General features: G+C 37.1%; 4 protein-coding genes across 5 annotated transcripts; all 4 read right to left on the reverse strand.

Annotated features, from left to right (window-relative positions):
- Positions 1-161: 161 nt before the first annotated feature.
- Positions 162-2,943, reverse strand: LOC106931932 (uncharacterized; the record flags this gene model as incomplete). Its single annotated transcript, XM_015010336.2, has 4 exons — positions 162-2,229; positions 2,337-2,397; positions 2,512-2,593; positions 2,676-2,943. Coding segments are annotated over 4 exons (639 nt in total), but the record flags the coding sequence as incomplete, so codon positions are not given.
- On the reverse strand, positions 2,908-6,280 carry LOC106931934 (myelin-associated glycoprotein-like). Of its 2 annotated transcripts, XM_088001594.1 has the most exons (4): positions 5,689-6,280; positions 5,532-5,580; positions 4,165-4,542; positions 2,908-3,307 (listed from the first exon to the last, which is right to left on the reverse strand). In XM_088001594.1, the coding sequence occupies exons 2-4, from the start codon at positions 5,569-5,571 to the stop codon at positions 3,000-3,002; spliced, it is 726 nt and encodes a 241-aa protein (XP_087857720.1). In that variant the 5' UTR covers positions 5,572-5,580; positions 5,689-6,280; the 3' UTR covers positions 2,908-2,999. The 2 variants fall into 2 exon arrangements, with proteins under 2 accessions (XP_087857720.1, XP_087857721.1); XM_088001595.1 differs by lacking the exon at positions 5,689-6,280 and having other exon boundaries at positions 5,532-5,677.
- Positions 6,281-7,335: 1,055 nt separating this feature from the next.
- Positions 7,336-11,813, reverse strand: LOC106931930 (sialic acid-binding Ig-like lectin 14). Its single transcript, XM_015010332.2, has 8 exons — positions 11,103-11,813; positions 10,757-10,822; positions 10,234-10,617; positions 9,645-9,944; positions 9,304-9,570; positions 8,777-8,849; positions 8,602-8,641; positions 7,336-8,464 (listed from the first exon to the last, which is right to left on the reverse strand). Exons 1-8 carry the CDS (start codon positions 11,176-11,178, stop codon positions 8,207-8,209), a joined length of 1,464 nt encoding a protein of 487 aa, XP_014865818.2. The 5' UTR covers positions 11,179-11,813; the 3' UTR covers positions 7,336-8,206.
- A 726-nt stretch (positions 11,814-12,539) lies between these two features.
- On the reverse strand, positions 12,540-16,608 carry fen1 (flap structure-specific endonuclease 1). Its single transcript, XM_015010335.2, has 12 exons — positions 16,485-16,608; positions 16,022-16,116; positions 15,723-15,825; positions 15,493-15,595; positions 15,292-15,355; positions 15,026-15,135; positions 14,703-14,839; positions 14,512-14,578; positions 14,282-14,413; positions 13,394-13,545; positions 12,975-13,089; positions 12,540-12,823 (listed from the first exon to the last, which is right to left on the reverse strand). Exons 2-12 carry the CDS (start codon positions 16,101-16,103, stop codon positions 12,746-12,748), a joined length of 1,143 nt encoding a protein of 380 aa, XP_014865821.2. The 5' UTR covers positions 16,104-16,116; positions 16,485-16,608; the 3' UTR covers positions 12,540-12,745.
- Positions 16,609-16,638: the final 30 nt, after the last annotated feature.

Raw genomic sequence — 16,638 nt, forward strand, 5'->3', positions numbered from 1 at the left:
AAAAATGCGAGTACAAAGTCATAAAATTAGCAGAATAAAGTCATGATATAACGAGAATAATGTCGAAATAATACGGGAATAAAGTCAGCATTACGACAATAAAGTGGTTCGAAAAGAATGCTGAAATAATACGAGAACAAATAATATGAAACAAGTCGTAATATCACGACTTTATTCCTACATGTTACAACAACATTTAATTTCCCTTTGGGATCAATAAAGTATTCCTGACCTTGAATCGAAATCGTGTGGATTTTTTAGTGGACATATAGCAAATTGATGTCAAAAATAAACACAAAGAAAACAGTCTGGAAACAGAAGATAAAGAAAACCAATAAGTAGATTTATATCAAATACGAGCCAGTGGCTTCTCATTTCGTCTCACCACTTCAAATATGGTATTGAAAACTTACAAAGTACTTCCTGGTATCACAACAATTTCTCCATCCATTACTATTTTCACTTGGGCTGACAACAAAGTCAAACCCGAAGTGAATGGTTGCTGCATTTAAAACATGTTTTTAGCAACCACACAGCTAAATAAGTTTAAGGGGAAGTAGGAAAACCTCAGCTTATACCATTAAAAACGACACTTGTAATGAAGAAAGCATCGATCAGTTTTTGAAATGTAGAATATTTATATTGAGGTTTATTTCTGTAAAATAAATCTCAGAAACATGTCAACATAATGCATTTTAAAACATTGGATTCCATTGTGTCATTTAAAGAAAATTCAATACTTTTGGTCAAAATTGATTCATTATTACAAACCAAATAAACCATATTTAGTTCTTAAATGTGAAACAGCATACGGTTTAGCAATGTCAGACATTAGGGTAATTTTACATCCAGAGCTAGCTTGATGACTTCATGAATCAACTATAGCTTTCATGCATAAATTATAGTTAGTTAATATCTAAGTTTTTGTGTCTCTGTTCTGTCCAACCTTTCACTTGTAACTTTGCCCTCACAAGTTCTCCAACTGGAGGATAATGCAAATGTGTGTTTGGTATGCTGCATACCAAACATTCAGACAGCTGCAAACTGCCTGAATGGGATTATAAGATATTATAATAAGTTACTGAAAATATGCAGAAATGTTTCCCTTCCTTTTGGTTTTTTTTTCTAAGTTTCATCTGTTCCTCCATCTCACTTTGAGTTTACTGTACATTTTTGCTTAATAATTTATGAAGACGTTCAAAAACATCTGTGACATAACCCTCACAGCTCTAACAGGCCTCAGATTCAACATATTTATTCTTTATTTCTATGTATTTTCATTGTCTTTTTTAATCCCTATGGAAAAAATAAATGCTATTGTGACTCGTACATAAGTCACAATAGCTTATTGTGAGTTCATATATTGTTTAATTGACATCTTTCTTCAAATGCGTAGATAATGATACCTGTGAGCAGGACAAGAAAAACCTCAGAAACTCCCTGTTGACTAGCAGAAAATGTAACAAAACTCATAAGGAAATAACATAAATGCATCCAGGAATGTTTTTGTTGGAATAGTGAAAGATTAGCTGCACGTCAGTAGGGTGACTACCAAAGTGGAGAGCAGAACCAAGAGAGTATGAACCAAAATAACCTTAAAGAAACTTGTACATCGCAATGAATTGGATTATAACTGGGCTGAAAACGAAAGAATACAAACTGATAAGCTTTTCTGGCTGATATCACAAGTCAGCGTATGAAACGAAACTGACGTGGGATTCATGCACACGCATGACATAAGTCAAGCTCTTGGTGCTCATATGCTGCAGGTGTGTGAACAGAAAAGTGTGCAAGGTTCCCCTTTTTTCAGAGTTCTGACATTCTTTGCATACATCTGTGTATACTCTTCTGGGAAAAAAAAGGTGAAGTGTGAAAGTTTGAGTTTCCTGTTGAGGAAGTGTAAGCATTGCATTCACACATTCAGGTGTCTTTTTGTACATGAGGTATTTTGAAAAGGATTAAGCTACACAGAAACCTGTAAAAATAAAAATAAATCTCAAATCACTGATGTTTTACTTGAGCATAGAGGGATTCTGGGTCATCAGCCATTTGCCTCAAATGACTTGCTGGCTCAAGTACCTTAACCTGAGAGTAGACTGTGTCTGAACCATCCACTCTGCAGTTGGATGGTTCAGGGCTTCGCTTTAGAAACTGAATCTCTCCATAATGGAGGGTTTGTTCTTTTTCTTCGTCTTCTGTGCTTCTTGTAGACTCTTTACTATTTACAATCTGTAAAAGTAGAAAAATTGAAATTTCTGTAATTAAATTCCCAATTTTGGAATCTTTATGTATTCAGTCACATGAAGAATCTGCTGCACTGTTCAGCGTATTCGTACCTGTCGAAGTGGTACGGCTGCATCTGTCCTCTTTTTTCTCCTCCAGCAAACGATAACACTGCTAAACAAATTATGGAGAATAAATCAGATGTAAAACCGTATGAAGCACAAGAATGTCTCCTTTCAGAGCTGGTGGAGACATATATAAACACTGTTAGCAGAAACACACACTCACCAAATACAGACAACAAGAACGATGATCGTAATAATGATTCCACTGCAAATTCCCACCCAGTGTTCAGATTGCTGTGACAAAACTTCCATGAAACAAACATGTAGAACTTGAGGTCATCCTTTAAAGACGAAAAATTAAATCTTTCAGGGTTGTTAGCAATTTACCTTCAAACCTCAGAACGATCTCTGATGATATCTCTTTCCCCAGATGATTTGTGGCCAAACAGTGATATTTTCCTCGCTCAGTGGCGTTGAAGCTGTAAACCTGCCCCACAGACACATTAATGTCTCCATGTTTGCTGATCCTGAACCAGGTGAATCTGGGTGGAGGTTTGGCTCTGCTGGAGCAGCTCAGCTCCACCCAGCTACCTGCTGACACCAAACCTGATGAACTGATGGATGCTGAGGTGTTTCTAGGAGCATCTGAGGAAAATGAGACACATGAACTTTATTGATCACAAACAGCTGAACCATGACCTGCTGACAGGATCACTTACATGAAACACTGAGAGTCACTTCTGTCTCTGCTGTCTTGATTCCTCCAATCACAGGATATCTGGCAGAACATCTGATGTTGTATCCATCATGTGTGTCTGACAGAGTGATGTTCTCCTGGATTTTAGTTGTAAAGGTTCCATCTGTGTTTTTCTCTGTTTGTCTGAGAGAGTCTTGTTGGAGATTCCAGGTGAGTTGAGGAGGTGAGTGTGGACAGGGAGTGAAAGCTGAGCAGGTTACAGTGACAGACTGATGCTCCTTCAGGTCAGAGGGAACATTAATGCTGGGACTCCAAGGAGAATCTGGGGTTTTAAATGATAAATAGTAAATGCATTAAAATCATTAAACATATATTGTCACAGATTTTTGAAAGCTGGTTTTGTCATTATCGCATGTACACTGCCTTGAACAAGTAGTTCTATTTTGGCACATTGCCACTGAAAAGACGATATTCTGGAAACAAAAACAGATTTTATGCAGTGAGTCAAAGTATCAGTTGTAAAGTAAGGCACAAACAAAACTGTCCAGTGGGTTAGTTTGTATTCAGCAGGTCAGAGGGTTGAAGTGAAGATGGTCGAAGCTAAACACAGGACAATTCTAGTAGAAAACCCGGTTGGAGGCTTGCCAAACACTTGAGACTTGTTGTACCACAACACCAACCCACAAAGACTTGTGGCTCTAATTGCAGCTGGTGGCGGTTTTACAAACTGTTGACTCAAGGGAACTGAATTCATGCAACACTTTTCGGATGTTAATTAATAGAATATTTCAAAAAATTGTGTCTTTTTCCTTCAAACAATAGGGACTGCTGTATCTTGGTCTAGATTTTAACATAAAAACTTGGTATGAAAACATTGACGTTTGTGGCTGTAACAGGATAAAATGTGGGAGAAGAGTTGTAGATACTTTTTTGCAAAGCACAAGATAAAAACAACATTTGGAATTAAGTGTTTTGGAAAACAAACAAGCAAGAAAAAAATTGTTTTTGTAATAATAACGTGCTGGAAGTCACAAAGTGGACAGCGTAAGCAAAAAATAAAGCATTATGTTACAACTGAAAACTTTTTAAATATTTGACTAATTTAATGAAATTAGTGATACATTTTAACGTTCTTCCTCATTTTAACGCCATTCATTAAACAACAGAAAACTGCCTTACCTTTTATATTTATTTGAAGAGCATCACAAATAGCCGAAGCCTTAAATTGGCCGTGTTCAATTCTAAAGTAATATGTGTCTGCGTGTCTTTGGTTTATGCCTGAAAACAAAGTGGTGCAGTTTTTCTCCTTCAGATCGCCAGTTATAGTCATGGGATAGACGCTGGTTTTCTCACTGCTGTTGAAAATCACATTATGTGGATATGTCGAGAAACTTGGGTCACTTTTCATCCAAACTCCGACAAGTTTTCCACTGGAAAAGCTGCCTTCAGTTTTAGCTGTGAAGCTACAGGGAATATGTAAACAGGATCCGTTCAGAGCCTCCATCGGATGCGGTGTGGTAATGAAAAGGCTCACATCACCACAAGCAATCACAGAGCCTGCAAAACCAGGGGCCACAATTTATTGTTAGATTGGTCAATAAATACCGTGTTTGCATTGTAAACAAATCTGGCACGGCTTTTAGCCGTCCTCACAACACAAGACTGTATGTTGTTGGACAACTAGAGAACAACTTGGAAAAGATCTCCACACGAGGCTTGCTTTCCTTAACTTAAAATGTTTTGTTATGGAACTACAACAGGACCGAAAAATACATCCCTATCTTACACACAAAAGCTAAGAAATTATGTAAATATAACATTTTATAAACCAAAGAAAAAACAGCAACACATGCCCAAGTGTCTTCCAAACTACGACTGGGCGTTTATTGTCCCATTTATCATGATAGATTTCTTATCATGATAAGATTTTGATTTATTGTTGCGATGATAAATTCTAATTAAGGATACCCCAATGCTCCCTGTGTTGTCGGGATTGTTGGTTTTGATATTTTTCTCCTCTGTTTGCTCAATTAAGGTGCATCAATAAATATCAATACATTTGAAAATGTGATTAAATGCAGTTACCGTGTGCAGCTTAGTGATACAAGTCACACTATTTTTATGCGACTGGTGTCCTAAAGTAGTGCTTTACAAATGATTTGTTTTTTCTGTGAATGCTGTGCCATGCAGTCACAGCCATAGTTACCTAAAAAAGTAATAAGTACTTCTTATTGCAGCTTTTATTACAACACCACAACATATTGTGGAAATATATGACAAAGATAGTTTGCTTCTCGGTTATGTTTCTCCAAATGCAATAAAACATAGATTGTTTGTAATACAGATATCACACTCTGATCCAATTTCAAACCACAACAATTTTTTACATATTCTTGGCATGAATTTAGTCGTACAATTTGGTAACTATTAACTACCAGCTTACTGATCTAACTCATTTCTGCTATAAATTAATTTGCATTATTTGACCGAATTGTGTCACAGAAGTAGATAAATGGTTGAAATGAACACACAAAAAAAACACTTACTTGATAAAAAGAAGACACTCAGTAACATTTTGTTCATCATGATGGATGACTGTCAGTAGAAGAAGAGAAAACTTACTAAAGTAAATCATCTTTTTTACAAAAATCCATAGTCACCACCAAAGTATAATTTTCTGCAGGACATAGAAATTGCTCTTACCAAATGTCTGCACGGCCACGCTGGAGAAATAAACCTGAATAAAGGAATGAGGAGCAGAAATGATGGCCACCAACTGCATCTACTGTTCAGATGTCCTTATGTAAATTTAGACAGACTCACCGTTTCTTCACCGTTAAAAACAGGAAGTTGTCTCGCTTCGGCGAGAAAATTAGTTGTGCATCTTTCAGTGAAAATGCCTTCACATTTTTTGAGACTGGAGTTATTTGTCCTGAACACATTTTGCGATATCCCATAGCCTCTCTTATCGTTATTTATTTTAAAGCAGAAAATCACAGGCTAAAAAGAATCCAACTTTTAATTACTGTACTGTTAAGATTTTTTTCTTGACCAAACCAACAATAAAAATAGCCTCTTTGACAAATCATCTTATTTATTGTAATCTTCACAATAGCATGAATAGCAAGCTAATGTTTACTTAAGGAAACATTAGCATGTTTTTCCTTTTCCTTTACTTAAGGAAAAGTAAACATTAGCACTCAAAATGTTGGCACAAATATAACACTATAGAATCCTAGGTCTGTATCACACTCGCCATAAACACAGTTCATTATTAGAACTTTGTTTCCTCATTTTAATCCCCATTTAAAATCTGTTGTCTTTGTGAGCCTTAATTTTCCACCACTAAATAAAGACAAATGCAAATCTCAAAGTTACAAATGGACCCAGTTAGAAACACATGATGTATTTATTTTTCCTTGCAAGGTTGTGGTGGTTTGAAAGATCAAGTCTCCTTTCAACGTCATCCACTCTCACACATATAATAGACTTCTGGTAAAGTTGAAATAGACATTGGTAGCCTTCCTACAGTGTAAGGATGTTACCTAATACTTTGTTGCATACATGTATTTGTCAGTAAGCTCTCTGGAAAAAGGGAAGTTTCGCAATTTGTGAACGAAGACTCACAGATGACTGAAGAAAACATTTCCAACAAGATCTTGACATAATTAGTCCTATTTTCAATTCTTGCCTGCTTAAAATGAGAACAGAAACACCAGTGACCAACTTCCTCATTTTAATTTATGGGGTTGAAACCACACTCACCCCACAGGGTTGAGGCAGACACGAACTGCAGTCAGTTTCAAGTTTCAAGCTCGTGTTTTGAGTTAAAACAGCAAGATATCACCTAACATACTGAAAACCAGGCTTAAAGCCCACAACAACAAACTTGGTACTTTTCTAAAAAAACAATTTGTGTGTGTAATTTTTTGGCTTAAAGTTGCATTACTTCCTCTGCTTGGTTTACAGCTTCATTTGGAAATGCTTCATTGATTCATTCGGTTTTTGCGTCACATCTAATTCAGAGTACAGATTCATGCCACTAGATTTTAGTTTTCTAATAACATTCCTACCATTATTTGCCAGCTCCAAATCAGACAAATAATCAACTTATTTCACGCAAAGAGGATTCTGACAACTGCTTGAATGCTGTAAGATCATCAGCTCAAACAAAACGACAAAATAAAGTTTGTTCTTTTTAAACCTGCCTCCTCTTTCCTGTATGAATATGGAAATGTGCAGCTAAAACAATGTCCATTTTAAAGGCTTTGAGTTAAAGTTAAATATATTTAATCCAAAGGTTGATATTTTGCATCAGTCACAAATACAAAGCTGTCATTCCAGTAGATATTTGTTTTGAAGTTATTTTATTACAACAAATAGCTTCCAGATGTTTCATTTCTTCCTTCTTTAACACGAATAAATGTAAAATCTAATATTTCAGGCATTAAATAATGACAGTCTTAACCACTCGGTACCATACCAAAATACTACTTGCATCTCTTAAGCAATACTTTTACTTGTTTTGTTTTTTTTTTTATTTAAGTGAAAATCTATTTACAGCATAAATCAATTATGTCTCATTTGTGACTGGTTTACTCATTAGTACATGATCTGTGAATATGTGATTATTGAAAGCATGGACTCACTTTTTTTCCTTCACAATTAATGTTGTCCATTCTAGAGCAAGTATTTCCCTTTAACCTTCTTCACACGTGTTTCTCTGAAAGGTGCTCTGGATAAGAGAGCGTCGTTAGGAGTGGAACTGCACAACATGATCGGAAAATTGACATAAATTGCATAAAAAAGACGGAAGTCCGATAAATTTATAGTTGAGGAAAAAGGAAAGAAGTAAGCATGGAGATGGAAGCACGTGGTTGCTTTGCTGCAGGAGGGACTGGTGCGCTTAAAAAAAAAAGATAAAAAAGATGGCTTCATAAGAAAGGAGCAATATGTGGAAATATTGAAGCAACGTCTCAAGACATCAACCAGGAAGTTAAATCTTGGGAATAAATGTGTCGTCTAACTGGACAGTAAACTTACGCGTACGTCTAAATCCTCTCACAATAGTTTGCTTTTTACAAATAGCAAACTATTGTGAATAGTTTGTGAAAGGAAACACAAAATTTCGGTCCCACCGTCGCACAGTCAAAAAATTAAAACAACTGTTTGTGTTTGAACAGTTCAGAGAAAAAGTCAATCGTATCTGTGAGATAAAGCTTCACGAGATGAAATGTGGGTTGACTGGATTCTTCTTCACCTGAGCGTAGAGGCCGTCCACAGATCCAGTCCCGTTTCCAGTTCTGCACACTTTCACTTCTGAATACATAACATTCTGCTGGTCTGTCTCGTCTCGGGCCGTTTTAAGCGACGGTCTCATCGCAGAGAAGTCGATGTCTCCATAATGGATGTCCTGGTTTTCTGCGGTGCTGGTAGGCTCTTGGAAACCCGAATTCGCTTTTCCATTTTTTCCCCTCATCTTAGGGTTTAACAGAGATACAGTCAAAACAATTTATTATTTTAGGACACGTAAACCGAAAACATAGATGTTTGCCAATACCTTGAAAGATAAACATAAAAACGTGGTTTTCTGACAGGATGCTTGTATTTTCTCACCTGAGACCGATGTAAAGCTGAATGTTTAAACTTCAAGCGCCTAGAAAAAAAAAAACAGAACAAAAGAATTGTTGGCTCAACATTTTCAAAGTAAATCCACCATGAAGACCTCATTTCTGATTTCTTCTAAGTGACTTTTTCTAAATCAGACGGATGGATTATACATCGTGCTTACCAAAGGATGTAAGCACCACAGATCACAATGAAGATCGCAATAAATCCCCCAGCAGCAGCTCCCCACAATGCATCTGTTTTTATCCGTAAAATAACAAAAACAGCAGCACAAGTTAAATGAGATTTCGCAATCAATGTTTCTAGAAACAAGAGAATGGATTCAACACTGAAGACCTGCATAAACGATGAAAAAACCCTTTCAAATTCAAACATACCTTACTTATTATCTCATTTCCAAAAATCCCCTGCTCTTCCTCTCTTCTTTTCAATTTGGTTTGAAGTTTATTTTCATTTGTAGCCAATAAATCAACTGCACTGTTTTTTCAAAACATTTTTACTAAACTTCAGAATATTGTATCCAGTTCTTGTTATTTATTAAAACAAACCCAAAATATCATTTATTTATATTTCTTCCACTACCATTTATGAAAATATGTGGAGGCATTTGGACACACGTAACATAAGTAAGGGGTTAGTTTTGGAGCACTTTAACATCATATATCAACACAACTAACATAAAGAAATTACCATGGTCTTTTAAATGACTCGATGTTGATGTCTGACTCCCCAGAATATTTTCAGCCTCACAGTAATAACTTCCCAAGTCTGTCATGTTGGTCATCTGGAGTCTGTAAACCTGACCCACAGCAACTTTAACAGCTCCATCTTTGCTGTTCCTGAACCAGGTGAATCTGGGTGGAGGTTTGGCTCTGCTGGAGCAGCTCAGCTCCACCAAACTACCTGCTGACACCAAACCTGATGGACTGATGGATGCTGAGGTGTTTCTAGGAGCATCTGAGGAAAATGAGACACATGAACTTTATTGATCACAAACAGCTGAACCATGACCTGCTGACAGGATCACTTACATGAAACACTGAGAGTCACTTCTGTCTCTGCTGTCTTGATTCCTCCAATCACAGGATATCTGGCAGAACAGCTGATGTTGTATCCATCATGTGTGTCTGACAGAGTGATGGTCTCCTGGATTTTAGTTGTAAAGGTTCCATCTGTGTTTTTCTCTGTTTGTCTGAGAGAGTCTTGTTGGAGATTCCAGGTGAGTTCAGGAGGTGAGTGTGGACAGGGAGTGAAAGCTGAGCAGGTTACAGTGACAGACTGATGCTCCTTCAGGTCAGAGGGAACATTAATGCTGGGACTCCGAGGAGAATCTGGGGTTTCACACCAAATAAACATGTTAAAGTATACATTATTTAAACAATTTCTGGTGATTTTCACTTTCGAGCACTGAGTGTTTCCTTTCTTTCTCGGTCATTCACTCTAAATAAATCTTAAAGTACCACTTTTAACCTAATTGCTCAGAATCTGATAAAGCTATGACACAGTCATCGGTCTGTAAACAAAATTTAAAATAAACATGTATTAGACTGATGTATATCTAAAATAAAATCACAATTGGCATGAAGTTCACATTTTATTTAATAATTCAAAATTTCTCACCTGTGACTGTTAAGTGAAATCCACTGCAGGAAGCTGTTGCCTTGGTCTGCGTATGTTCAATTCTGAAGAAGTATACGTCTGAATGTTCGCTAGTTAAGTTTTGAAACACAGTTGTGCAGTTTTGTCTCTCCAGGTTCCCCGTAATTTCCAGCGGATACGTTTTCATCGACCCACTGCTGTTGAAAATCACATTTTTTGGGGATTCTTTAAATCGAGAATCTGATTTGATCCACACCCCGAAGTTTTTTCCCGTGAAGCTTGCACTTGTTTTAGCAGAAAAGTTGCAAGGGACTTGCAGACACGATCCACTCAGTGCTTCCAGTTGTCCTGGCGTTGTGATGAACAGCTCTGGTCTCTTAATAGTCTCACAATTGTCCGCAGCACCTGAAAATGCATCATCATGGTCAGCAAAGTACACACTCAGCTTCAGCACAAATATGACTTTTTAGGCATACTAACATACTGAGCATTGCTTTTTTTTTGAGTGTGTGTGTTTTTCAATAATAATTGTTGAAAAGCTTACCTGAGACAAACTGAAAAGTTAGTAAGGAGCAGACGATTACCAAACTGAAACACGTCTGGGAAGCTGCTGATTTGCAAACAAACAGAAACAATTAGAGAATTGATTTGATTTCACTCTAAATAGTTTTCATTCTTTATACCCACAATAATTCAGTTTTGGCAAATTTATTTGGGTCTTTTAGTACAATCATTTCTGTATATCTGTGAAATCAGAGTGGGAGCTTTTTTTTTTATGGAAGCTGACGTAAAACTAAGACATCAGCAGATACAGTAACCACAATGAAAAAATGTAAAAAAAAAAAAAAACACATCCAAAAATGATTGTTTAATAGAAATGTTTTTCTTACCTAACCAGCACACAAGACGTCCTTTCTTTACGCAGTGGCTTGATTTTAATACTAGCTGTATTTTAAAGGACTTCATGTTTTTGTTGCTGAACAGAAAGAGTGGAGAAGAAAAAAGAGGAAGCTCCTTCAGAGGAAGACGAATTCAGATGGTTAACAGTTGCAAACTATCACATGACGCCTCTTGGTAAAATGTTATTTTGCTCAATATCCTGCCAGAAAGAAAGTCCAGTGTTAATCATTCATATCAGGGCATTGACCCGCCCCGCCCCTCCGACTTCATTCAGCATCCGACTCATTAAAGCAAAACCCTCAAGTTTGCTTTTTCACATTAGATCATGTCACAAATGCAAACCTTCATTTTTTTTAACAAGGATTTTACATGAAGATGAGAAATTATAATTTTCAAAAATGTTGCGGAATTAAAATCTAAGGGTGACATTCATTCAAAGCCAATAGCTTTCCAGACAAAACTACATTTTGCTGTATTTTGAGGTACGTCTTAAAAAAGCGTGACTGTCGATGGGATACTTTAATTTTCAAGTCTCTCCACAGATTCTCTGGATTTAGAATTGGACTTTGACTGGGCCATTCTTTAGCAGATTTTTGGGCTCATTTGGCTTCCCATCAGCGTCTGTGTCACTGCTGAAGGAAATCTCCACAGCAGGATGGAAACATGACACAGGAATTCGTTATATACCAAATCTGGTTTCGTCTCAGCAGAGCATCTTCTTCCACACGCATCACTACACACTTTTCTTCTGGCGATGCTCGCCACACTTCTGTTGATGTACCAATAATGGTCGTTTGAGCAAATTGTTACATCCGAGCTCTGGATCTCTGCAGCTCCTCAGCAGTTACCATGGACTGGTTTTGTTGGGTAGTTTTGAAGCGTACCAGGTCATTGAACGACCCTGAATAAGATGGTCAAAGGTGGAGATACAGTTTTACAACAAACAGAAGCCTTCACAGAAGTCGGATTTCTCTAGGACAATTAAATTGCAGACAAAATGTACAAAGTGATTGACTTCTGAAGGCAACAAGTTGCATCATGGTACTCAAAGCTGGTCATATTTTGAAAGCGTTTGTTTCATCTAAAATACACTTCTACTCATCTTGTTGCATTCTCAGATTTTCTGATCTATGGAATTTTATTCTCCTTTGTCCTTTTTTGTACTCAATCCAAATATAACCAATAAAAATATAAGAGGAAGAAACATTTTTCAGTTCAAACAAATATTTCTGAGTACATGTGAACCCAATACTCCCTGTCCAGTCATTTCCCGCGACTATTTCTGTAAATGACGCAGAAAATATTTGAAGATGAGTCAGCTGTTTTTACTTCCACTTATTTTTAAGTAATCAGTCCATGGCGAGCTTCCAATCCATCAGCCGAGATTTCAAGTGTTGATAAAAATGAATCAAAAGTCAGGCGACAGCTTTCACTACAAAATAAGATTTTTTATTTCAAGCATTCAGCACCTTAAAATACAGCCAGCTTGGATTGTGGTTGGTCATAAACAAAAAAATATTGAAATGGAATAATGATTTAACTATAGCTCCTTCTGTGCAGCATTTTGAAGTTATAGTTCTTATTTAATACGTTGTATACATAGCAGTAACATCAACAGTGATCAGAGTTCAGTCTATTTGCCCTTCTTAAATTTGCCTGGAGTTGCTCCAGTTTTCTGTTTTTTCTTTGCAGATCCTTTGGTCTCCGGTTCCTAAGAATACAGAAATAAAACAGGAAATACTTAATATTTTTCTAGTTGATCAATATGTAACTGAGTCTCAAAAACATGAGGAACCACAAATAACGTCCATTTAAAAATAACATTTGAAATAACCATTGGGTTAGTGGTCTGCTGTGCATACCTTCCTTTTTGAGGAGAGTGAACCAGTGACGGAAAAGAAAGAGTCCAGCCTTCCCTGTGTGCTTCCTTGTCTGCTCTTCATTATCTTTTTACAGCCGTTACGGATCCTGTCCTCACTGAAAACACACAAAAATGACTCAGAACTTAAAATTAATACTGCCGTATGCAGGTAATCAGGGAGGAATAAGACCATTTTAACTGGCTTAAGTGACAAGTGGACAATATCCTTCAAAAATGGCTAAAAGGAATGAATGTAAAGCTACTGCATTTAGAAACGGCCAACAGCGGAGACTAGTGGATTAACGATGTAAAAACAGTTCATCTAGCAAACATCACAATAGTCAATCGTTCTAGCATCATATGCAGAAAAAAAAAAAAAAAAAAGGTTTAAAATCCAGAATGAGTCTCCATTCAGCTCACCTGAACTGTTTCTCACTGCACATGAATTGGATCAGAGCCTCTTCATCAGGCTCCCTCCACTTCAGGTCCACTGTGGAGGAATCCACCACCTCTGGCTTCAAAAACAAATTCCTCGCTTCTTTGTACAGCCAGTCCTCTGGGGCCGGATGCTTCTGCAAGAAGGTGAACAAAACGCACACGAAAACAAAACAAAACAAAAAAAAATCACATCCGCTGCCTGGGTTGACCGCAATTAATTTATTTATCGTCTCGTAAAAAGATGAACAGGAGTGACCCAAAACATATCATGAAGCTGAAAGATGAGGGAGCTAAAAATGCAGACATTATTCAAAATACATATTTTTTTTAAATATTTGACTACATACATGTTTCCACTGACTCAACAGACATTGTCAATGGTTAGATAAATGTATAACTGGAAGTCAAGTAAACATATTTCTATAAAGTTAATTCAACCAGCTATTTTTAATAGTAAAATGAAACATGGAGAAATTGTGGAAAACATCTGTTCAGTACTTACAGACTAAGCTCCATTCTGAGCTTTACAAGAGTTCAGAAAATGTATTTTTCATTCAAAATGCATTCATGCATTCAAATAAAATGTATAAAAAACTAAAGTAAGCATAAGGTGTGATTTTTATTATCTGCAAAATGAGACACATTTTGTCTCAATTTTTTGTAATCGTTATACATCCTTGTTGGTGTTTTAAAAAAATAATAATAATTAAAAAAAAAAATTCTCTAAGTGCTGCAACTTAACATGCATCGCTTGTGAAAATGTTCAGGTGTATCTCACACTTTCTGGTCGTAAATTATTGCCTGCTTCAGCTTGTTCCACACAAAACACAGAAAGAATCTCAGTAAGAGAAAAAAAATGATTTAACTTACATTTGTATCAATGTTCTCCAGGATTTCCTCGATGGAGCCGTGCTGCCGGATCAGGTCGATGGCTCGCTTGGGACCGATTCCCTTGATGGTGCCGCAGTAGTCACAACCCAGCAGAATACAAAGGTCTATGAACTGCAAGAAGCAAAGACTGATATTTAAGTCCTGCACTGCACAGACAATACGCATTTACTGTTTTGCAGTAAATACTTACTTTAATAGTAACAACCCACCTGCTCACTGGTCAGACCGATGTCCTGCAGGATGCGATTAAAGTGAAATTCCTGAACAGGAAGTTTCCTGCAGCAAAAAAAAAAAGGCATTTAAAAATGAAATATATAACCACTCGACATAAACAGAAGGCTCATTCTTGTCTGCATAAAATGATAAAAAAAAAAGAATAGAAATAAATAAAAGTGTGTACTTTGCTTCACTGGCAGTGAGGTGTCTTAGCAGGACATTTGTCCCAAAGGTCAGTCCGTCCATATCCTCCGTTGCTGTAGCAAAGACCTTCCCTTCTTTAACCAGAGCAGCACAGCTGGCTTCAGCCTCACACGGAGCCTAAAAAACACACACACACACAAAAATCACGTAGCACATTTATTTACACACATTTCTTCAGTAGCAACTTATTTTTAAATAATATTTTCAAGTACTGTAACTCTGCAAATTCGCCGTAGAGCCAAGACACACAGAAAATTCTTTTCAATTTTTAAGTAAGAGAAGTAAAGCAGCTTTTAATGGTACCTCGATATAAGGCACTCCCATCAAGGTCAGTAGCTTCTTGCAATCGTCGTTATGCTGCTTGGTGACTTTGACGAGTCGCTTGGAGAACTTGTCGATATTCTCTTGTTCACCTGGTTTGAGGAAGTAAAAAAAATAATAATCAGCATGGAAGAAAAAAAAAAAAACAGGACTCATATTCCTTATTCTTTTAATTTTCACATCAGTGAGGGGAAAAGAAAGGATGCAAAGTTTTGTTACTAAAATAACAATAAAAATTTTTTTTTTACCCAATTCCTGAGCTTTGGAAAGCATTTTCTCAGCTTCTGCTCTCCTCTCCCCTCTCTTCTCCAGCTAAACAAAGAAAACATTGGTGGAAACATTGGACTGTCATTTGCACAAAGTTATACCACGGTTTTAAAAATTCATGGTTTAAACTCAGCTTATATACTCTGTGCCTTCAGCCCATGCCCGACAGAGTCCATACAAACCTCAGCTGACTTGAGCTGTGGAGGTTTCCCATCAAACACATACACTGGCTTGATCCCGTTCTCCAACATGCGGATTGTGCGGTAGAACATTCCCATCAAGTGGCTAGGAAAAGGGAAAGTCACAACCCTCTTTACTTCATGAAGTGGGGGTAGGCTACTGCTCTTGAAAAAACTAGTGTATCCAATGCATACTGCAAATATGGTCAGAAATCAAATCATTTATGCTGCACCTTGTAGTCTCTCCGTCTTCACTCTGCAGAACGTTCCCATCCTGTCGGACAGCAATCAGGAACTGGTAGATGCACATGGAGGCATCGATAGCAATTTTCCTGCCTACAAAAAGCAATTAAAACATTAAGATTTTATGTTTAATCTCACTGTATGGTTAAACCACCCCCCCCCCCCCCAAAAAAAAAACGCTTAATAACACAACTGACTTAAGTTTCATTCCAACAATGACTAAACATGTATTTGTGTTTCTTGTGACCTTACTATTTTACATGTAGAAAAAGTAATATGTTAGGATTACCGAAGTAGTTTTTGATGTCCTGTTCTTTGATGGCACCGGGAGCATGATCAGCTATTAGCTTGGCCAGTCCGTGAATTCCCATTGTGAGATGTTATCTGAAAAATAATGTTAAATATGCTGTTAGAAATTAGCAGATAACAGCGGAAAGTGTGCTTACAATGACATATTAACACTCTGCAGCGAGGGGTCCACGCCGAGTAAAAGGATAAGTCTTTGTAACACAGAAAACATATAAATATGTAGGACGAGTTAGTTAACACACATTAAGTTACTGCAAACCACCTTAAATTCGATGTTTTACTTTGCTAACATGGTGCGAAGATTACTGTTGCTGCTAAAGAAGCTTCGGTTAATTAAAGCGCTTCAATATGATCAATAATAATCATAGTGAATGTCTACATACAGTTCTGACGTTGTATTTTGTTGTAAATGTCAACAATTTTAATTGTTTACTCAGCCTCACCTGTTAGCCTAGTTTACCCACTTGCTACAACGTCTCGAGCGCCAGAAACTGTGATAGTTTCGCGGGAAATGAATTAGGAGGCATTACTAGTCAAAATGTCGAGCATATCAGCGTCACGGAATCACGCAGACGTGCACATCGTTAGCGCTGGTGC

The sequence above is a fragment of the Poecilia mexicana genome, unplaced genomic scaffold, assembly GCF_051168715.1.
Source record: "Poecilia mexicana isolate PSO_F unplaced genomic scaffold, ASM5116871v1 scaffold_20, whole genome shotgun sequence".
NCBI classification, from domain to species: Eukaryota; Metazoa; Chordata; class Actinopteri; order Cyprinodontiformes; family Poeciliidae; genus Poecilia; species Poecilia mexicana.

Coding starts and splice junctions, on each gene's coding strand:
- LOC106931934 (XM_088001594.1), bottom strand. CDS start 5,571: ATGATGAACAAAATGTTACTGAGTGTCTTCTTTTTATCAA. Junction 4,543..5,531: donor GAGTGTCTTCTTTTTATCAA/GTAAGTGTTTTT, acceptor CTGGTTTTGCAG/GCTCTGTGATTGCTTGTGGT. Junction 3,308..4,164: donor TCTTCAAATAAATATAAAAG/GTAAGGCAGTTT, acceptor TTAAAACCCCAG/ATTCTCCTTGGAGTCCCAGC.
- LOC106931930 (XM_015010332.2), bottom strand. CDS start 11,178: ATGAAGTCCTTTAAAATACAGCTAGTATTAAAATCAAGCCACTGCGTA. Junction 10,823..11,102: donor ACGTCTTGTGTGCTGGTTAG/GTAAGAAAAACA, acceptor TTTGCAAATCAG/CAGCTTCCCAGACGTGTTTC. Junction 9,571..9,644: donor AGTGACTCTCAGTGTTTCAT/GTAAGTGATCCT, acceptor CATTTTCCTCAG/ATGCTCCTAGAAACACCTCA.
- fen1 (XM_015010335.2), bottom strand. CDS start 16,103: ATGGGAATTCACGGACTGGCCAAGCTAATAGCTGATCATGCTCCCGGT. Junction 15,356..15,492: donor CACAGCTCAAGTCAGCTGAG/GTTTGTATGGAC, acceptor TTCTTTGTTTAG/CTGGAGAAGAGAGGGGAGAG. Junction 13,090..13,393: donor TGCAGTGAGAAACAGTTCAG/GTGAGCTGAATG, acceptor GTGTGTTTTCAG/TGAGGACAGGATCCGTAACG.